At 41.0% G+C, this 23,068-nt stretch overlaps 1 protein-coding gene across 12 annotated transcripts in view; it reads left to right on the forward strand.

Moving 5' to 3' along the window:
• ncoa2 (nuclear receptor coactivator 2) overlaps nucleotides 1-23,068 on the forward strand; it is a 282,597-nt gene that overhangs the window by 223,818 nt on the left and 35,711 nt on the right. For 8 of the 12 annotated variants that reach the window (XM_048528567.2, XM_048528568.2, XM_059645879.1 and 5 more), the window contains 4 exons: nucleotides 10,300-10,513; nucleotides 16,522-16,725; nucleotides 21,438-21,659; nucleotides 21,820-21,949. In XM_048528567.2, the coding sequence (XP_048384524.1) occupies nucleotides 10,300-10,513; nucleotides 16,522-16,725; nucleotides 21,438-21,659; nucleotides 21,820-21,949 (770 nt within the window). The remainder of the gene's footprint in view (nucleotides 1-10,299; nucleotides 10,514-16,521; nucleotides 16,726-21,437; nucleotides 21,660-21,819; nucleotides 21,950-23,068) is intronic. The other 4 variants (XM_048528566.2, XM_059645883.1, XM_059645881.1 and 1 more) reach the window with 2 other exon arrangements.

Below are 23,068 nucleotides of genomic sequence, written 5' to 3' on the forward strand. Positions count from 1 at the left end.
GCGTTCAGGACTTTGGCTGAATGGTTTGGCAGAAAGGGCAGTCCAAACTTTGAAGGCGGGCTTGACGAACTAGCCTACTGCTTCACGAGCAACCAAACTGTCTCGGTTCCTGTTTAATTACAGAACCACCTCTCCTGCAACTACAGGGATAGCTCCAGCAAAGTTGTTAATGGGGAGAAGAATCTACAACAGATTAAATCTGATTTTCCCGGACCTGGGGGTGAGTGTGAAACGGTGTCAGGAACATCAATATCACAGACAAGACTCTGCCGAGTGAGGGAGACAGTTTGCTTTCAAAGCCAAGTTTTGGTGTAAGAACCAAGGGAGTGGCCCTACACGGGTAAGAGACATGGCCAATGCAACATTAGGTCCACTGACATAGAAAGTTTGAGTAGGTACAGCAGTCCTGCACAAGCACTTGGAGCATGTAAAAGCTGCAAACTCTCAAACGGTGAGTGAGCAAAGCATGCCCAGCTCCTTTGACTTTCCAAACCCCATGGGCTGTCCCTGTGTGTCTAGCAGTGAAGATACCTCTGAATCTGAGATGGTCATGGTGAATGTTGCCACCTGAAGAGGAGAATGAACTTTATCCAAGACACTCTGAGCATACATTACTGCGGGGTTGGAGGAAGCTGACCAGGTGCTGAAATGACCGAGGAGTAGCTACGAGAAAAAGAACTGGCCTATGGTCCTGGACTTGAAAAAGGAAGGATGCAGTGATTGCAACGAGGTCAGCCAGGTGGACTTCTTAGAATATGGGTTCTCACATTGGGCCAGGGTCACTGCCCAATCAGGGAGCCCTGGCTGATAGATATAAACGGGAGTGTTAGGGGTTGTGTCCGAGAGCTGACATTGAGAGTGCTGGAACAGTGTCAAGGACTCTCCACATGTAAATAAAGGGTGATTTGATGATGGGATACCAGCCTCTGTGGTTTCACTTCAGTAATCCCTTGACAATCCTTGTATTTTGTTCAAAAATTTTTTCCCCTTTTCAGTCTACAGTCCAAATATGGAAAAATAAAAAAATACTGCCTTAGCAGCTGTGATCCCACAGTGTTGCTTCTAATGTGCCAGCTGTACTAGAGGATAAATTTCTGCCGCGGAGCACCTTGATCCTGGAGAAGGCCTGACAAACTTTCCTGAAGAAGATAGCAAGAGTCTCTTGCTAGCTCTCCAGCCAGCAAGTGAGCTCCTCCGTCCCCAAAAGAGATTGGTCAAATGGTTTTGGTCGTGGGGGATATAATTTAGTTTTTTTTTGTAACTGGGCAGGTTTCCCAACTTGAAAATTTGATCTGTGTTCTGGGTGAAAATAAAATCCTAATCTTGGGTAATAGTTTGCCAATACTGCTAATAGTTCTCCAAATTGCAAATATTGCTGAAATATCTGGAGTTCCATATGGTTTTAAATGCACAATCTTCATTACTTGTTGAAAAAGGATGAAAAACGTCACCACTCATTATTTCCGTTTGTGTAGAAAAGCTGCCTTTCAACATGTATAAAGTGTAAGTTTTGAAATGATCAGCCCTTCTAATGCTGACAGTTTCCCCAAGTGAACAGTAAAACATCTTGTGTACAAGACAATTTTTATAGATTTTTAAAGCATTAATTCTCAAACATGCTGTTTACAGTAGTTCCTTATGCAGGTTAAATAATTAATGGCTTAAATTAATGGGAGAACCATGCCAATGGATTGAATATTCAAATTTCAAAACAGTTCTACATTACAATGTCCCTTGAGTTTGTTGTGTTTAGTACTGGTGCAGGCATTAGCTTCCACATGTTTCTGTCTCCTTCACTTAAAGGTATTCTGATTAGTATGTTTCCACACTGTAATGATCATCTTATTTAATTTCACACTCCATTCTTCCTGCTAGCCCACATTGCCCTTTAAAAACAAGGCTCATTATCTGCTCACTGTTCGTTAGAGCATGAACGGGAATATTAGACCACAGTGAGATGAATATTATTGAATTACACCTGAACCCCTTTGTAACTGTACAAAATATTCATGCAGTGCTAACTGAATAGAGCTTAGGAGTGGGATAACGTGACTTTTTTCCTTTCTGCTTTGTATTTTCAAACTTATGGATAATGAGGCCAATAGAGCAGTTCTAGTTGCAGTGACATGTAGAAGACGTCAGTGCAGAGATCCCCAGAATGCTGAACCTAATCATCAGTTTTCTGAGGCAAGATCGGAGAAACGTGAATTTTACAGAGAGATATAAACTTGGTTATTTAAAGTTTAGACAAGACATCCTTAACTCCTTTTTCCTTAAAAAGGAGCATCTTTTAACCTATGAGAGAGCTGAATTGTTTACCTTCCTTGGTTGCCTCTCCACTCTCATCTGCCTTAAGCACTAGTCCCTCCCATTACTACTCGCTTTTCAGACTTTATAGACTGTTCCAGGTTGTGATAGCAAGTGTTTTCTCGGCAGCCCAACTCCTGTCTGACCTATCAACTGTCCTTCCAGTATTCTCCCTTATTGCCATAGTTATACAGCATTGCTAACCCCAAGATCACACTCCCACATTGCCACACCCTGAATTCCTCGATACTCAGGACTGTTTTTCCAATGCTGCTAATGTGTCTAATCAAATGGCCCTAAGCTTGGGGAACCCCCCCCCCATCGACCTGTATAATATCCTTCTTAAAACGCCTCTCTTTCACTGAATCTTTTGGCTATCTATCCTATTTAGCTGGGTGCTTGTTCTTGTCCGGTTAACCTCTGTGGAGGTACTTTGGATGTTTTTCTTTTTTAAAATACTGTAGCATGTTAGTTGTCGTCGTTGTTGTTGTTGTACTGTTTTATATCTCATTAGTTTATTAGTTTTTTTTAATCACCTTGTGGTATTACTAGAAGTCAAAATGCTGAAGTCTACAAATACTCCCTACCCCCTTACTGAGTCTCCATGTTAATTCTACTATTCCATTCTTTCAGTCTTTTATCTGCAGTAATTCTGCAAAACACAATGTGAAATCTCCTGGCTGACCAGGAAAAAAGCACTTCTTCCTGCTTTTCAAACCCAACTTTGCTTTGCAGAAAAAAAACACTGATTTCACATTTTTTTTCTGAAACCAGGTGTTGTCATGTTTGCACTCTGTGGTTTTTGTTATCATAAGGCTATTTATAATGTCACATTGCACAATGTGTATATTAGTTACAAAAAAGATTTGAATCTAGTTTGGTTTCTTCACATCACATTTATGCTACATAATAGTGGGTAATAGATTTCCACATGACAACTCAAAGTTCTAGTACAACCCATATAATGAGTAGTCTCTACTGCTGATGACAACGGTGGCTTGCTTAAGGGGAGCTGAAAGCAACCATTAGTTTCATAATACGCTTTGAAATTTAATTTCACGAATGCCAAAGCATGCTCACTCTCTGGCACTGTTTCAATCTGGTTAGAAATGTTAAAAAGAATGCTGCTATTATGTCCAGCCAAGCTCTTGTGGAGGTCTGGAGGAGTGAGGGTGGTCAGTAGGACATTCCGCAGCTCTAACGTTTTAGCACTGTTACCTATTATTGTGTCAAACCATTGTAAATAGGTTAATAGTGCTGCTGTGCTGTTGCTGAATGGTATTTTTCTTGTCATTTTTGCACGAAAGCTACCCTGTTATTACATTTCTAGAAACTTCACATTAATTTGTCTTCTATATGGAAATTGTAATTTTTTTATGAGTTAACATTTTTTATGATTCCTAGGTTCCTTTGTCATAACTGTTGGTTGTCATCTATTTTGAAGTTTGTTCAGTGATGTCGCTTGTGGGGTTAGATTTCACAGTTTCTTTTGGTAACCCCCTCCATCTTTTGTCTGTTTGACATTTTAAGTTGAGGTTGAAGTCTGCCTGTATATACAATTTGTAATGCCCCTAGTACCGCCCCTCCTCAGGTTAGCCTGTTTGACAAAAATGTAGCATATCTGGTCAGTGTGCAGGCTTTACCCAATCACGTTAGGAAGACACCCAGTACCAAGTCTTGCTGTAGTCCTTTCCTTTGATGGAAAATTAAGGAAAAAACTTGTTCTACCTCTTGTTAATTGTGTTAAATGTTAAAATGTTTTAAGTTGCTACAGGGAGACTACTCTAGTGCATGGTGAAGGTAGGGTAAATATATAGCTCACTGAAATTAAAATATATGATGTGATTATACCGCAATAAGAAAAAGTCTAATTTGTGGCACTGGTGAATCTATTTGAGGATTGTCAGTGTCAAACTTAAACATATTTGTTCATCACTGTAATCTGAACCATGTCAGAAGAGTATGTTGATTTAGACATATTGAGTAACGGGTAAACAAGTAAGGTTGTCATTTCTGGAAGCATTCACCATTCTAACCTGACTGTTAGACCTTTCTCTGTTGCATTCAATGAACAAAACAACCTTTCCTAATTCATTATTTGTCATGAAGGGACTGAAGTTCTGTCTGTACCTTTCCATATTAAATAACTTCCAACAAAGCAGATTGATGTCTTAAATGTTAAGCCACACTAAAACTGTAAGATTTAGAGGAATTTATTCTATGAAGTTGAATGTGACACGAAATAGACTAATTGATACGCAAGTGGTTTATTACCATTGCTAATAACATTACTTGAAAATTTTGAAATATATTTGATTAAAGCGATCTAATAGGAAAAATTTATTCTTAAAAGTTTGAACATTTTCAGGGTTTTGTCCTTCTAAGATTCTTCATGTTCTTAAGCATGAGTGTGTGTCCCAGGAAAGATTTCTAAAATAGCAGAGAACAATGATAAAATGTTCATTTAAATTGCTCTGTGCTTTCTTTTCCCTAAAGTAGTACATTAAATATGAAAGACCATTAAAACTTGAGCTGTTTTGAGCTAATTCTAGGTGGCTAAATAGCAGAATACTAAGTATACAGTATTAATCCTGGGGGCTACCGTTGACCAGAAACTTGACTGGACTTTCCAAATAAATACCACAGCTGCAAGGGAAAGTCACAGGCTACAAACACTGGGTTAACTTGCCTCCTGTCTCCCTCATGCCTGTCCACCATGTGCAAGGCACAAGTCAAAAATATGACGCAATACTCTGCACTTGCCTGGATGTGTGCAGTTCCAGCAATGCTCAAGAAACCCATCATCATCCGGGAATAGAAGGCAGCTCAATACTACCCTCTCCAGGACAACTAGGATGGTCAGCAAGTGGCATGCGCATCATGTGACTGAAAAAAAATCTGTTTTGGTGTATTAGGATGTGTGGCTGTAAAGTTTGAGATTACTGCTGGAAATTTCCTGTGTGATGGCAATGTATTTGGTTTAAATATCAGAGGCAAGAAGACAAAATTGAATTCAAAAGGAGGGCATGAATATTGTTGGACACTGAACTCATTCCTGCTAGTTTGCACAGGGCTACAAGTTCTCAAAAGATTTGTTTTCTTCCAATGTCCCCTCGAAGGAAGGTCCTTAATGCACAGCTTTGTTAGCAGCTGTTGTATGGCAGGCTATTGTATAGCATCTTCCTCAAAAGTTACCTAAAAGTCCAAATAAATGATAGATAATTACTTTCACCCCTCAACCCTGACACAGAATTCCCACCAGGTTATTAAAACATGCTGTGTCTGTCCCTGACTTCTCTGTAGGTTAATTTGAGTGTGTGAACAATGGCTTCATTTGGCCAGCTCTGTTCTGTAAGTAAACTAGGGTAGATGCTATCTGGAATAGTAGTTTGATATGTTTTAAAACTCTTTGTTCTTTCAAGATCATATATTCATTTAAATCTTTGTAACTTTTTGTAAACAACGTACTGTACAATATTGCTAGGAATGGAGCCATATGTGTAAAGGGGCAATGGTAGACAATTGAAACCATTGAAATAAATCAAAGAACTGCCGATGTTTGAAATCTTCAACGAAAGCAACAAATTGCTGGAGAAACTCAGCAGGTCTGGCAGCATCTGTGAAGGGAGAAACAGTTAACATTTCCAGTCCAGTGGCCCTCCTTCAGAACCATTACCATCTAGGAAAGAGTGATATTTATGTTGTTGATGGGGTGTGGAATTTGGGAAGGAGTGAGTGAGATAGGATATGAAGACGAGGCAGGAATAGAAAACTCCCATAAACAATAAGTGAGTTAAATGGCACACATTGCAGTAGGTGCTGGGTGAGAACAATGTGTGCCATTTAACTCACTTATTGTTTATGGGAGTTTTCTGTCCACAAATCAGCTGCTCCGTCAGTATTAACAGTTACACTTTCCAAAAGTGATTAGTTTATTGGTGAAGAGCTTTGAGATGTCCTAAAGATGTATAAAACAGCAAGTCTGGCCTTTCATTGACATAATCATATATAATCCTTTTATGCAAAAATGAAGAATCTAATGGTAGATTGCAGTGTTCTGCTGCCTGTCCATGTTTTGCTGTATTCTGTGGGATGGTTGTGCAGCATTAATGTTTATTGTGATTTCCACTGTTTAAAGTGCCACCTCCACAGTGCTGAGTTTGAGTTTTGTTTAATGTGTAACTGTTGTTAAGAGGATTAAACCTCTGGCAATGAGCTGGAGGTGGTTGTGCATTATTGGGACTTGTTTTGCAGTAGGTGCTGGGTGAGAACAATCAGCCAGGACACTAATGCTGAATTTTCAAAAATGGCAGACGCACAGAGAAGTCATTCAGTTGAGAAACCTCATTGTTGGCGATTGCAGCTAATCAAATGAAAAATAGAATATCTTCAAATTCTTACATCAAATGGCATGTGGCAAAATCAAGCCAAGGTGCAAGAATCAGACTCGAGTAGAAATACTAATCCTGACTTTTGTTAAAAAAGAATTGTCATTGTATGAACTTCTTGGTTTCATTGCTGCTTTGCCCTGTTGACTACCCAGTGTCCTACCTGCAATACACGTTGGAAATATTGAAGTATAATTCATGAAACCAGTTGAAGTTTTCTGTGCAAGTTGTTGCAGCATTATTGAGATGACAGCTGCTTTTCCTTTCTTTATAAGAGTCTAGCGCTTCCACATTGCAAAATTCAGTATGCAATATCTGATAAGACATTTAGCCTCTTGAAACCGAAGTGGGGGGGAGATACTGTGAATCTAAGCAAAATAATCATGGTCAAAATTCACCAAGCTGTATACACGATGAACGGGTTTCAGAGATAGCAGGAACTGCAAATGCTGGAGAATCTGAGATAACAAGGTGTAGAGCTGGACGAACACAGCAGGCCCAGCAGCATCAGGAGCAGGAAAGCTGGCGTTTCGGGCCTAGGCCCTTCATCAGAAATGGGAGAGGGGTGGGGGATTCTGAAATAAATAGGGAGAGAGGGGGAGGCAGATAGAAGATGGATAGAGGAGATGATAAGTGGAGAGGAGAGAGACAGGTCGAAGAGGTGGGAATGGAGCCAGTTGAGGTAAGTGTAGGTGGGGAGGAGATAGATAGGAGAGTCCGGGGAGGATGGACAGGTCAAGGGGGCGGGATGAGGTTAGGAGATGGGGATGGGGCTTGGCGTGGGAGGAGTGGATAGGAGTGAAGAAGGACAGGTTGGGGAGGCAGGTTTTTGGATGCAGTAGGGAGAGGGAAGATTTTGAAGCTTGTGAAGTCCACATTGATACTGTTGGCTGCAGGGTTCCCAAGCCAAATAGAGTTGCTGTTCCTGTAGCCATCAGGTAGCATCATTGTGGAACTGCAGGAGGCCCAGAATGGACATGTCGTCTGAGGAATGGGGGGGGGAGTTGAAATGGCTCACGACTGGGAGGCGCAGTTGTTTATTGCAAACTGAGCGTAGGTGTTCTGCAAAGCAGCCCCCGAGCCTCCACTTGGTTTCCCTGGTGTAGAGGAGGCCACAACAGGTACAGCGGATGCAGGAAACCACATTAGCAGATATGGAGGTAAACATCTGCTTGATGTCGAAAGTCTTCTTGGGCTTGGGATGGGATTGAGGCGGGCGTGGTGTAGGGGCAGGTGTAGCTCTTCCTGTGGCTGCAGGGGAAAGTGCCGGGTGTGGAGCGGACAAGGGAGTCACGGAGAGTGTGCCGCCCCCCCCCCCCCCAAGAAAATAGATGAGGGTGGAGAGGGAAAAATGTCTTTGGTGGTGGGGTCGGATTGTAGATGGCAGAAGTGTTGGAGGATGATGCGTTGGATCCGGAGGTTGGTGGGGTGGTATATGAGGACGAGGAGGATTCTGTCTTGGTTGTTATTGCGGGGAGGGGGTGTGAGGGATGAGGTTCAGGAAAAGTGGGAGACACGGTCGAGGGCGTTCTTGACCACTGAGGTGAAGAAGTTGCGGTCCTTGGAAAAATGAGGACATCTGAGATGTACGGGAGTGGAATGCCTCATCCTGGGAGCAGATGTGACGGAAGCGAAGGAATTGGGAATAGGGGATGGCATTTTTGCAGAAAGGTGGATGAGAAGAGGTGTATTCTAGGCATCCGTGGGAGTCGGTGGGTTGGAAATGGTGGTTGCCAGAGATGGAGACAGGTGTCCAGGAAGGGGAGCGAGGTATTGGAGATGGTCCAGGTGAACTTGAGGTTGGGATAGAAGGTGTTAGTGAAGTGGATGAACTGTTCGAGCTCCTCTTGGGAGCACGAGGCAGCGCCGATGCAGTCATCAATGTAACGGAGGAATAGGTGGGGTTTGGGGCCTGTGTAGGTGCGGAAGAAGGACTGTTCCACATAACCTACAAAGAGGCAGGCATAGCTTGGGCCCATGCGGGTACCCATGGCCACCCCCTTTGTCTGTAGGAAGTGGGAGGAATCAAAAGAGAAGTTGTTGAGGGTGAGGAAGTGTTTGGCTAAGTGGATCAGGGTGTCAGTGGACGGGGACTGGTTGGGCCTGCTGTGTTCATCCAGCTCTACACCTTGTTATTACACGAATGGATTTGGTTACCCCATTGTGAATACGAATGAGCTAATTCACTTAACTTATTACGATATCCTAATGAGAAATGAACATTTGATGTGTGAACCTCAAGATTAGATAATTCTTTGCAATCCCAGTAACCATATTTATTTTGAACTGAATTCCAAGAGTGCAAATTGAAGTATGATGGTTACTAAATTCTCAAACTGCGTCATTCCTGAAATATAGGCAACCTTGGTGGCACAGTGGCTCAGTGGTTAGCACTGCAGGCTTGCAGCACCAGGGACCCAGGTTCAATTCCAGCCTCGGGTAACTGTCTGTACAGAGTTTGCACATTCTCCCTGTGTCTGCATGGGTTTCCTCCGGATGCTCCAGTTTTCTCCCACAGTCCAAAGATGTGCAGGCTAGGTGGATTGGCCATGCTAAATTGTCCATAGTATTCAGTGGTGTGTGGGTTATAGGGGGATGAGTCTGGGTGGGATGCTCCAAGGGGCAGTGTGGACTTGTTAGGCCAAAGGTCCTGTTTCCACACTGTAGGGAATCTAATCTAATTAATGGTATACAGCAAGATGGGTTTTACATAATCATTGTACTCCATGTGCTTCTGAAATGTTTTCATAGAAATCTGATACAAATCCACCTCCAAGTACCTTCACTGAGAGAGCTTTTCATTCTTGATTTGGGATGGTTTGTACCCTTTTTTGTTGAGGGGTCTTGTGGCACGTTGGTAATGACCCTAGGGCTAGGATTCGGGTCCCACCTCCTTACAGAGGTGTATCATAACAGATGTGGTCAGTTAAAAATATACCAATCTTGCTTGGGTTGAGGTTTGCTGATTTGTTGGGTAAATACACTCAAGCCCTATTAATTTCAGGATTCTTCTTTAACCAGTGCTGCATGGTTGATCTCAGCTAAGATGCTTGATTTTCTTGTGGGTTGGGGAAAAGAGGAAGAAATGAATAACCCAGGCTCTTGTTCCAATCTGATCACCATGACTGCAGTACATATGCGTGGACACTGACTGGCTGGTAATAGAGGTCACATGTGCATTGTCTAATAATCACCAGATTGTCGCATGTATGGCAGGTTTCCTGGTGCCCGAGAGACTCAGGAAAATGTTAATAAGTTCAGTAGAGACAGTGGAGGGGGCAATGAGAAAAGATAGGGTCAAAAATCACACGACACCAGGTTATAGTCCAACAGGTTTATTTGAAAACACAAGCAATTGGAATCTCACTACTTCTTCTTTGACACCTGAAGAAGGAGTGAGACTCCGAAAGCTTGTATCTTCAAATAAAGCTGCTGGATTATAACCTGGCGTCGTGTGATTTTGAACCTTGTCCATCCCCGTCCAAGACCGGCATCTCCACATCAGGAAAAAGTTAGGCCGTCATACTTCGTTAGTTTCTGCGCAAATCCACTGATTGGGCTGAACTCAAAATTGATGGGTGGTAATTGGCCTTGTTGTTGACAGCAGATCAGCAGTGACTTGGATAACTTAGAAGAAATTCTTGATGACCTGCAGAACAGTCAGTTGCAACAGCTTTTCCCAGACTCGAAGACGGCACCTGCCAGTGGGCCAGTTGACAAGCAGACCATCTTCCAAGACCTTCTGCAAATTGGCAATGAAAATGTCTCTGCACCACCTCTGGGAACGCAGAACCCATTACCTGGGATGCTGCAAAACAGTGAGTACATTTTTGTCACCTGTACAGTGTAAATGTTATGTTTAGTTTAACAATCGGTATGCTTTCATTATCATTTTGACTTTAAAATTTCTAAGTCTGCTGCCATCACATGCAACCTAATCGAGACGTCGTTGTTTGTATATCTTCAATACTTAGAGGTATGTCTACTTTTGACACTTTATCCCATTTTTTAACCAAAGCCAACGTACAGATTACATTGCTGTGCAGTATATGTGCATTTATCAGTACATATTGCATTCTTCTCCGATTGGTAAACGGAGGTAAATCACAGATTTGGCCGCAGTCTGGTGCGAGTCACTTTGTATTCCAACATTCCTCACCTCACTGTATCCTCTTGAGCCAGCTGTGACCACTACCTAAAGTGACTTCTGGGTCTTCATGCAGGATGGATTAAGGTGCAAAATAGAAAAGATGTACAGTGCTTCATGTATTTGCCCATTGCAAGAAAAATAATGGTTAGACGGTTGATTAAAGATAAACTATTTCCAGTGGTTGGGGATTCTAGATCTCAACAACTTGGTCTGAAAATTGGGGCCAGACCATTTGTGAGAGATGTTAGGAAGCACTTCTACACACACAGCATGGTAGATGTTTGGAACTGTTTCCCACAAATGGCAGTTATGCTTAGATTAGCTTTTTTTAATTTTAAATCTGAGATAGTTTTCTGTTAAGCAGAGACTTTAAGGGAAATGGGTCAAAGGCAGGTAAGTGGATTTAAGCCACATATCAGCCATGATCTCACTGAATGTTGGAAGAGACTCAAGGGGCTGAATGGCCTATTTCCTGGTCTTATGTTCCCTTAAAACCTGGCTATATTATGATTTTCACCAGACAGTTAGTGGAGTGACATTGGTAATTGCTACAGGCTAGAGTACACAGTTTAGATGTTCATACCATTTAAGAGGATTCAATTTGCTTCTCTTCATTGTGAAGTGCTGTTTAATGATAGGGAGTTTTCTGGCAGCTTGACTGGGAAATGGTGACAGTTGTTCAGATAAAGAATCCTTGGTTTGAATGTCTGTAATTAATTGGGAGAACGGGTGACACAGGAGGAATTCCACTTTTACCACTAGAAATTTCAAACTCCATTTGTTTTATGTCCCTTTTATAAAAAAAAGTTGAATAATATGCAAGTTATTTTGTACAAGACCTAGGCAGAATAGAGAGCACCACCTCGTGTTTTAAATAGGAACTGCAACTGCTTGTTTTGTAGATACAGTAGGAACTGCCGATGTTGGAGAATCCGAGATAACAAGGTGTAGAGCTGGATGAACACAGCAGGCCAAGCAGCATCTCAGGAGCAGGAAAGCTGACATTTCGGGCCTGGAGGGTCTATGATGCTGCTTGGCCTGCTGTGTTCAGACAGCTCTATGCCTTCTTATCTCTGCTTGTTTTGTAACTCCCATTTACCAGTTTTGCTTTATTATCTTCATATTTTAATCCATAACTCTGACTAATATAGTGCAGTATTAATTTAGTAAAGGAGCTTGTCACTGGCAAATTTGGGGGGAGCACAAAATGTTACCTTACTGATCTGGTTTTGTGTCAGAGGTTCAGCAGTCGTGCAGCATCCAGACCTATAGTTTGCAATAAAGTAAGCAATAGTTTGGAGTGTTAATTTTGTAATACAGAGCTTGATCATTGCCGAAATGGGGCTAGCAGTGTGGCACACATTGTGCATTCTGGAAACTGTCTATGTTAACTCACAGGGGCCCTGTTTTTAGGGGCAGAGAGAACAGCTGCACATTCTGCCTGTTTCAGTTCAACAAAGAACGTGTCCGCCAATCCGTGGGCCATTTCTCAGAGCAATACTTTGATCCTCTCAGCGACAACATAACTAGTTTAACATTTAGACAAAGCTTGATGGTCAACTGTCAGTCATCCTTTAATTGGTGCATTCTCCGTGACATCACCTCTACAGTCAAAGTCTGCTTGCCAACTAATTAGCATTTCACTATCATGCAGTATCAATGTTAGTTTCTATTCAATTTTCCTTGCAAACTGCCCTGATGGGTGCACGATGAAACTTTGACAAAATGTGTCTTTCCCCAGGAATATTTAAGTTTGCAATGTGTTTGGAGAAGTAGAAAGATGTCCGTTTACTTGTCATCTGTAATAAAGGCAGATGGTTTAATGTTTCTTCATTTTCAATTTACTGTTTAGAGTATCGAGGTTATGATGTTGTTGCATTCTCATGAGCTTAACATTCAAATGTGGACTTTGAAAGTTAGTCTGCCTATTTTAAAATGAGGCATGGAACACTATTGAAAGGATTTTTTGTCAAAAAAAGGATGCTATCTGTGTAGTATTGTCTGCATATTTAGTTACATTTTTAAAAGGTTAGGAATCTGGCACAACATTAATGTATTTATTACAAACATTCTAGATCCTTAATTTCTCAATCTTCACTAAATATGCAGTGTGTGGTACTGTGGGCAGCATCCTTTTTTAAACAGATAATCATTTCAATAGTGTTCTATGCCTCATTTTAAAATATGCAGAATAACTTTCAAAATCCATGTTTGAATGTTAAAGGATCGCGAACAATGTTATGTTCATATTTGATTCCTTTCAGAAATGTTGTAATAACACTCCACTTACAACTTTCTGCTGACCATTTGTAATTTATTCAAGTTTAATAAAACTGCAAAATAGGTGAGAAAAGCACCTTACTACGACCGTAGTTGGTCTTTTGGCACTGCGGCGAATAACTGTAGCATTAATCAAACAAAATACTGACTTTAGGAATTTTGGACTGATGACCTATACTGCATTAACTCAGTGGTAACGTGCTTGCATTTAAATTAAAGGTTGAGGGTTTAAACTCCACTGTAGAGAATTTAGTATGCCATTTAGATTGGTTACTTCAGTATAATACTGAGGTGAGCATTTAGATTAACTGCTGCTGTTACTGATGGGAAAAATTGAATGGTACATTTGACTGTTGCCTGCTCAGAGTGAGTGAGGAAAACAACTGAAGTTCCGTATTCACACTAAAGTGACACTATTGGTCTTTGCCTCCTGACCTGCTTTTGCAGCCATACTACTTACGTGGCTGGTCCATTTAAATTTCTGACCAGTGGTAATTCACAGGATATAGGTAGAGAGGGATTCAGGGATAGTAATGCTGTTGAATATCCAGGGGCAATGGTTGGAGTTTCTCTTCTTGGAGATAGTCATTGTCTGACACTGTATGGCACTAATGTTGCTTTCTACTTATCAGCCAGGTTCTTGTACGGACCTTGCTGAGTATGATTGTGGACTGCTTCCTTCTGACCAATTACAACCCCGTCAGCCCAATTCTAATCATCGGATGGTAGAAGTCTTTCACTGTTATATGCTCTGTTGGGGTTCCACCAGCAAAACTTTTCTTCCAACTTAACCATAGCCTTTGTCTAAGCGTAAATGCAGCCAACTTCCCGAGCTGAAGGCATTTAATTCTGAGGCAACACTTGACAGGGTATGTACCAAGGAACCCCATAATTCTGAGGTCAGTGGAGGTCAGGATGGAAATACTCTTACTGCCCAGATTCATACCTAGCGTGAAGGAAGATAGGTGTGAAGCCATTTTGGAAGCCAGAGGGCATTGCTGCAAAAGTGCCTGGGATGAGCCCTCAACCAGCTCATCTAAGGGGGTTACAGTGGGCTCGAGCTGTAATGCACAGCATCTGGCTCCCTTGGCAATTCCTTAAGTAATAAAACAACAGACAAGCATTTGCACAAGAAAATGACCGCCTCCCAACATCTCTACTTCTCTCTGGCATTCAATTGCATTACTTATGTTGACCAAATTATGTTCTTTACTTTTTGTAGTCTGCTTTGACATACTTCACTTAGAATCGTAGAATCCCTGTCGTGTGGAAGTAGGCCATTTAGCCCATCGAGTTCATACCAACCCTCCAAAGAGCATCCCACTGGAACACAATCCTCTACCCTATCCCTGTATCCCTGCACTTTCCTTGATTAAACCACCTAGCCTTCATATCCCTGGACACTATTGGCAATTTGGTATGGCCAATCCACCTAACCTTTTGAACTGTGGGAGGAAACCCATGCAGACGTGGGGAGTATATGCAAGCTGCACGCACAGTTGCCTGAGATGGAATTCAACCCAGGCCCCTGGTGCTGTGAAGCAGCAGTGCTAACCACTGAGCCACCGTGTGCTGTCTTTATAATAGATGTATAACAGTTATAATAATATAATTGTTCAGAACTAAATTAAATGTGCCCCTTCTGAAGACCGCAACCGATGTGCAATCATCAAATAGTGTTCAGCACCATTTACAACTCCTCTGATACTGAAGCAGTCCATGTTCAAATGCAGTAATATCTGGACAATATCCAGACTTGGGCTGAAAAGTGGCTAGTAACGTTTGCGCTAGACAGATTCCAGGCATTGGCCATCTAACCATTGCCCCTTGACATCTATATCCACCACGTTCAGCATTCTGGGGGACAGCAATATCCAAAAACTCAACTGAACCTGCTATTTAAAATCAGTGGCTACAAGGGCGAGTTAGAGCTAGGTATATTGTGGCAAGGAGCTCACCTCTTGATTCCTCAAAGGCATTTTTATAATCTACAAGATACAAGTCGGGAGTGTGATGGAACATTCTGCACTTGACTAGATGGCTGCAGCTCCAACAACGCTCCAGAAGCTTGACACCATCCAGGACAAAGCAGCCTGCTTGATTGTCAAGCATCCAAGTACCTCCACCACTGATGATCAGCAGCAGCAGTGTGTACTATCTGCAACTTGCACTACAGAAATTCACCCAAGATCCTGAGAGCACCTTCTAAACCCATGACCACGTCCATCCAGAAGGACAAGGGCAGCAGGTACATAGGAACATCACTCACTGCAAGTTCCTCTCCAAGGCACCCACCACCCTGACTTGGGAATATATCGCTGTTCCTTCACGGCCACTGGGTCAAAATCCTGGAATCCCTTTCCAAAGCGCGTTGTGCGTCTACCTGCAGCACATGGACTGCCGCGGTTCCAGAAAGCAGCTCACCAAAATCTTCTCAAGGGCAACTAAAGACATGCTGGCCAACCACTGACCCCGCCTCGTGAGTAAATTTACAAAAAAAAACACTGCTTCTAGGCTGTAGCAAGATAAGAGTGGAAGAAAGCTGAAGTGATACCAAGAAACTTTGACTATTGAAGGTGATATTATGAAGGATAGTAAAGAGTGCTGTAGTGCCACAGTGACTCTTCACTTTGTAGTAAAGCCCTGGAAAGGAAACAGTTAAAGATTGTAGCCCATTTTCTCGCACATCCAATCGTACTATGGTTCAAAATTGTTTGTATGGTGCTGATAATAATAGTACATCAAATTGCTGCCCCACAAATGTATTTGAAATAGGACTTAAAATGTTCGTTAATTTGATACAGCAAGTTTAATATAATGCTCAGCTTCTTTCTCACATAAAAATGAAAACATCCAGACATCAAATTTGCTGTAGCTGAATATCTTAGCATAGTCTGCTCCAAACTAAATTTGGTAAATTCAGTGTCAAATCAGATAGAGGAAGAGAAACAATAACAAAGAAATTTCTTTTTCTTTTAAAAAAAAAACTCATGAAATGAATCATGCTTAACTCTTTTTGTTTTTTAGTTTTTAAAACAATCATGCAAAGGCAGCCTTCACTTCACAGGGTGTGATGCTACTTTCAGTAAGTTGATAGTGATATGAAACATCACGGACAGCAGCTTTCTGGATCTTTGTACTAAACATGTATCTGTCGTTAATTGAAGTTTGTGAATAAGTAAGAACTCACCACTGTTTCAATAGCACTTTGGATCATATTCAATGCTTTGAATACTTTTAATGCATTTATGCCTGTCATGACATAAATGCAGTAGTTCTGATGGTTTACTTAATTGTTCAATGGGAAAGACTTATTCCCAGCTAACTGTTTACAACTGGCAGTGTAGCTCAAGACTAATGCACATTCATCTTTGTCTCTTCCTTCTCAAATTGTAGCTTTCAACAATCCTCGAGCTATACAGCCAACAAGACTGCAACTACAGGGTCGATCCTCAGCATTGGATGTGCACGTGCAAAGTCAGACAAGTGCAGGACCATTCCCACCAATGCGAAATAGTGGTCCATATGCAGTAATGTCACAGCAAGTGATGGGTAATCAAGGGATGTTGGCAAGTCAAGGAAATTTAGCAGCCAATACAGGTGGGTTCATTTACTTGAGACTTTGTTTTACCATGTCTTCCTTGCTTCTGGATGCACCTACTAAAGTTAGGCAGCATTTAATTAGTGAGAAATAGTTTGAGGATCTTCTGGGATATAGAGAACTGAATGGAAAAAAATCCTTGAAATTGGGATAGGATGCATTTTGATTTTGTTGTTCTTCCAGTGCTAGAGAAGCTAACTTGAAGTATTTTTATTTGTTATGGGGATGTGGATGTTATCTGCTGAGCAGGCATTTATTGCCTGTCCTTAATTGTCCTGGTGAAGATGGTGGTGAGCTACCTTCCTGAACTGCTGTGGTCTTGGAGTGCACAGATTCTTGCGTTTGCTGTTAGGAAGATAATTGAGCCAGTGAAGGAATGATGATGTGGCTCCAAGCTAGCGTATAATGGTTTGGAGGAGAAATTGGTTCCACATACAAGACAGTCATTTAGTGCTTTGGATAAGCAGCAGCTCCTCATGTTCAAATTTGAATCATGAATTTCAATAGAATGTTGGTTCTGAGGAAGGGCCATCAGACCCGAAACGTTAACTCATTTTTGTTTCCTCCTCCACAGTTGCTGCCAGACATGCTGAGCTTTTCCAGCAACTTTGTTTTTGTTCCTGATTTACAGTATCCGCAGTTCTTTTGGTTCATTCAGGATGTTGGATCACTTTGGGCAAACCTGACGTTATCACCTTTTGCAAAGAAACCCTACCTCTGCCCCTTCTATCCTCGGAAACAATCTCCTCTTGTTTGTTTTAATGCATTCATGGTATGTGGACATAGCGTAGCCAGCAATCATTTATTGCCCAGAAGACACTTGAGAATCAACCACATTGCTGTGGATCTGGAGTAAGGACAGCAGACTTCCTTAAAGTACATCAGTGAACTGAATGGGTTTTCACGACAACTGACAAGTGTTAAATAGTCGCCACTGTCTAGCTTTTTATTCATGTTTTTCTTATTGTATTCCAGTTTCACCAACTGCTTTGATGGATTCGAACCCATGTTCCTCAGCATATTAACCTGGACTTCAGGATCACAAGCTCAGTGACATTACCATACCACCACCATCTCTATCCTGCCTTTCCTTTCCAACATCCTTGAACATGTTGTCATCTCAAAAATCAGTGCACACCTTCCTCTTGATCCCCTCCTTTTACCACAGAACCAAAATGGCCCCAAAATCACACATAACATGGGATGTGACTGTAACCATAGTGTTCAATTTGGGACACGCTTGCAATGTTTAATGTAGTTCACCGGAGAGTCCTCTTTGACAGGCTGTCCCGTTTTGCCCAGGTGGGTGGGACTGCTCTTGCTTGATCCTATTCTCATGCATCTGTTCCATGCATATGCTGACAAAACTGCACCCTATTTCACCATCACCTGACCCACCCACTCCACTGTCCACTCTCCCTGATTAGTCAATCTGCTTATCTAGTACCTTGTGATGGAGGAACAGAAACTTTGTTTTTTGTTTTGTTTGGTCCATGTCATAATGTCTCATTCCTAGCTAGTCCCTCTTCTAGGCCACTTTGAGCTTGGACAAGGCATTGATAGCTTCAGTGTCTTATGTGTCTCTTCAAATGAGCCTGGAAGCAATACCTGCTCGACAACCAAGACAACCTACTACTTTTCCATGATGCTGACCATCTGTGACCCTGTCTCATATCTGCTGAAACCTTCAGCCTAAACTGTTGCTACTAGTACACCTTGACTATTCCACTGCTTTTCTGGCTGACCTTCCATCATGCTAGCAGCAGAAGCTTGAGCTCCTCCTAACTACTGTTCATCAATCACTCTTGTTGAAACAAGGTCCAAGAACACTAATTTTTAAATTCTCACCCTTCTTTTCAGATCTCTCCATCACCTCGGTCTTTCCTATCTCTGTGACTTCCCACAATCTTCCAAAATCTCTCCATTCCCCAGTTCTAAACATATTGAACATATACTCCTTCAACAGCAAACCCCTATGCCCTGTAATTGCCTCCCTAAACATTTCCAACCCTCCACATCCCCCTCTTAGATTTTGTGTGGAATTTTATCTCTGTTCAGGCTTTCAAGTCACCATGTTTTAATGTCTCTTTATGCAGCTTGATGCCAAATCTTATTTGCTAAAATTCCTTGGAAGCACCCTGGATCATTTGCTTTTTTAAAAATTGCCATATAAATGCTGATTGTAGGTGTTGTCATCTGGGTAGTAAATCAAATTTACATAATGAAAACTAATTATAGGAATGTGTACCACACTTGATAACTTGTATTTGGATCTGTTGAGTGTACAGTTATTATTGTAGTTAGAATTTTGCCCCATAGTTCTTTATGTGCTGTATTTTATTGTTAAATTATCTAAAATCATACCAGTTAACTGACTAGAACCTGTGGATTGAACATGTGAATCTTGCGAGTAACAATGCTTACCTTTCACTTCTCAACCAACATATCTGAGCATCTGCAATATTTTACTACTGCTAAGCAATTCTAAGGGGATTTCTCAACTATAAAGGTGAAATAAAATTAGATATCAAAACAAAATAGTTTTTCTGCCAGCTGCCACTCAGTAAGTATGTACAGGAGAGTGAAAAGTTTAAAGACACTTGAGCATTATCGCAATGCTTAACATCATTCCAGACAGCACTAAGTTGTATTCCCCTGACTTCATAAGAAATATGTTTAGCAAATTACATTGGCTGCATTTTTTATTATGACTTATCAACATTTCTGTAATTAATGTGAAAGGAAATTACAAATTAAGTGTCGTATTAACCTTTCTCTAGCCCCTATTTAATTCCCCCTCACCAAATATAGTTTCGGTAATTGTTAAACTACCTACCCCAGACTACAGCATGGCATTTGTGAGGCTTTGATATTATTCTGAAAACTATTAAAATTGAAGTGACCTGGTCCTATAACCTGACTCTTTTTAAAATCAATTTTACGTGCTTGACATTGGGGATGTTATCGCACTGGAGAGTAGGAGGTTGATGAGTGATCTTTTATAGAGGTTAATAAATTCATGAGAGGCATACATAAAGTGAATAACAAAGGTTGCTGGGAAAGCTCAGCAGGTCTGGTAGCATCTGTGAAGAAAGGTCAGAGCTAATGTTTCGGGTCCGGTGACCCTTCCTCATGACCATTTCTGAGGAAGGGTCACCGGACCTGAAATGTTAATACTGATTTTTCTTCACAGATGCTGCCAGACCTGCTGACTTTTCCAGCAACTTCTGTTTTTGTTTCTGATTTACAGCATCCGCAGTTCTTTGGTTTTTATTTAAATAACAAAGGTCTTTTCCCTAGGGTAGGGGAATTCAAAACTCGGAGGCATATTTTTAATGTGGGAGGAATAAAATTTAAAAGGGACCCGAGGGCAAAATTTTTATTTTAAACATAGAGGGTGGTTTGTGTGTGGATTGAATTGTCAGAGGAAGTGGTAGATGCAGGTACAGTTTAAAAAGTTTAAAAGATATTTGGATAGGTACATGAATAGGAAAGGCTTAGGGGGATATGGGCCAAATGCAGGCAAGTGGGACTAGTTTAGTTTAGGAAACTTGGTCGGTATGGACCGGTTGGATCAAAGGTCTGTTTCCGTGCTGTCTAACTCTATGGCAATAATTAACTTCACGTAACATCTTTCACAATACTGATTTTTATGAAAACTTGAGAGACGTAAGCCATTTCGACCCTTTTCTTTAACTTGCTTTCAGTTTTTTTAAAACTGTTCCCTTACATTAAGCTTGGAATCTCTTGATTAATAATTGTAGCCTTGGGTAGACTATATATTGATCTTTGTGATGAACTTTAATGTTATCAACATTATAGTGCATGAATATAGCTGAAATTTATAATTCCTCTTGTTTTAAGTGACATCATTAGTGAAGATGTTTTGATCAATTCATTGGAAGTGTTCTGTTTTAAATAGTAGGAGAATAATAACTGACGTGATTCATTGATCATGGAAGGAGAAGGATTTCCCCAGATGAGGGTATACCCGTAATGAATTGCAGTTTGAGACAAACATCGGAAAGTTTTTTTTGTGAAATTTCCCTATGCTGTACAATAATATATTCTTGACTGGAAAGGTGCATGCTTCATCGTCTGTAACCAACATATTAGTTTCTGATCTTGTTTGCCAGTTACTGTAAAATAAATATATAATTTCAATTATACTGAACTATATTTTATATGTAAATGAGCCGTTACTGTTTGATTTTTAGTCGAATGTCTTCAGTTCAGTTGGAAAGTAAAATGTTTGACGTATTCAGTAGCAAAAGTGATTCACTTCCTCAGGAAGGAAGTGAGGGTTATCCACACTTCTCAGCACCTGTCATTGCTACATAAAGCAACACTCCTATCAACAAGCTTTTTTGCAATATTTTAATGTGTAGAAGAGATAGCTTGCACATTCAGTAGTCTTTAAGTATGATTTTACAGTGACTAAACGCTGAACTGCTTGAAGAATTTATCAAGATTAATGTTCGATGGTGATTCTTCTAGAGCGAAACTGTATTTCTGTTGAAAATATGTGCTGTACGGCAAGAAGTACATGTTTGAAAATAAATGCGTGAGAAAAGAAACTGCAGAAGAAACATGCTGTTTGTTGCGTTTATATGAAACCATGTGTAACGCTTGAGGAAGAAAAATGAATTCCAAGTATGGGACTATTCTCCAAATACGGTATCGTTCTCCAACCACCTGTGTTCCTTTCTAGGACTGGTCAGTAACATGGGAAGTGGTGCCCCTCGATCCAGCATGGCTTCTGCAGACTGGGGTCAATCAAGCTCTGCTGCCAATACCACGGGTAGCACAGGATCAAACACAATGACCAGGGCGACATTGCAAGGTAGTATGATATGCAATCCTACACCTGGCATTCCAATGAGACCGAGCAGTCAACCTGGTCAGAGACCGATGATCCAGACACAAATGATGGGTATGTTGCAGCATTTTTATTTCTTGTGCCATTGGAGTTTCTTTGTTATGAATGTTCTTACGAGGCACAAATCAATTGTGCCTATTCTTTGAAAGGCTACACTGTTATAAAATGCCTGTTTGAAAGGAATTAATGTTGCTGCTACATTTGTGCCAATTAGGGTCATCTGAAATTGAAATGGGTATGGGAGGTCCTCCATACAGCCAGCAGCAAGCACCACCAAACCAAACAGCACCTTGGCCAGACAGTATAATGCCTATAGAACCAGGGCCCTTCGTCAATCAAAATCGGTAAGTTGCACAATTACTACAGTAGTTGGAATTTTGCTTTTTAAGGAATAAAAGGCATAGTTATTGATATCTTACCCAATGTTACCTCTCATTTAACCAGCTCAAGTTACTTGTGGCATAAACAATTCAGTTGTTACATCCTTGAGTTCCAATTTTAAACAGCGTGCCAACATCAGGTGGGAGCGAGAAAGAGCAGGAGTGTAGAGTTGGCTATATGAAGGTGAAAATCAGTTTTGGACTTCACAGTAATTGGCCATAAAGCTGAAACATTACACTAGTTGTGGTAATAAAATACGCAAAGGAAAGGAAGCATTGTTAAATAGTGGAGCCCACACTAAGTATTGGATGAATTGATGTACTGAATATGTGCAATATTATTCAACATCAATAACCACGGTTGGCCTTTATAAGCACCAGCTTAAGAAAGATCCCACAGGTCATTTTCAAAGTTATAAGGAAAACTGGGAGAAAGTCAAGCAAGGACTTAGGTGACCAAAGCTTTCGCAAAAGAGTAGGATTTGAAGGAAGAGTTAAAGATGCTAAGTAAATTTCAGAACAAGGTGACATGGAGCTGATACACCTGAAGCCATATTCAGTGAATGGAGGGGGTGCACAAGAGGCCTGCAAGAGTCTGTAGAATGGAGATTTGTGGGGTTTGAGAGTTGGATGAGATTATACACTTGAGTTGGGAAAATCCATGGATGAATCTAATATGCAGTCAAGAGTTTGAAGTGATGTGGGTCAATAAAGAAGGGGACTTAGTGTTGTGATAGGATAAGGATAGCAGAATTTTCGTTTGAAGAAGGTGAGAAACGATAACTTTGGAATTATGAACACTGGAAATATTAAAATCACGATTGGCTGGTTTCCTTGCTGTGGTTTCTGTCATTGCAGAACGGCTTACTGGGTCAGTTCAAGTGAAGTTAAGGGTCAGCTGTATTGATGTGAACTCTTAAGTCACATGTAGGCTAAGCTCAGTAAGAATGATAAACTTCCTTCCTTAAAGGAAACTAATGAACCAATTGAGGTTTTTATGGTATTTCAATAGCTTTGTGTTATGTTTTACATTGACTGGTACCAGCTTTATGTTCCCAATTTTTGGTAGGATCTGATTTGGCT

The sequence above is a fragment of the Stegostoma tigrinum genome, chromosome 5 (assembly GCF_030684315.1).
Source record: "Stegostoma tigrinum isolate sSteTig4 chromosome 5, sSteTig4.hap1, whole genome shotgun sequence".
NCBI lineage: Eukaryota > Metazoa > Chordata > Chondrichthyes > Orectolobiformes > Stegostomatidae > Stegostoma > Stegostoma tigrinum.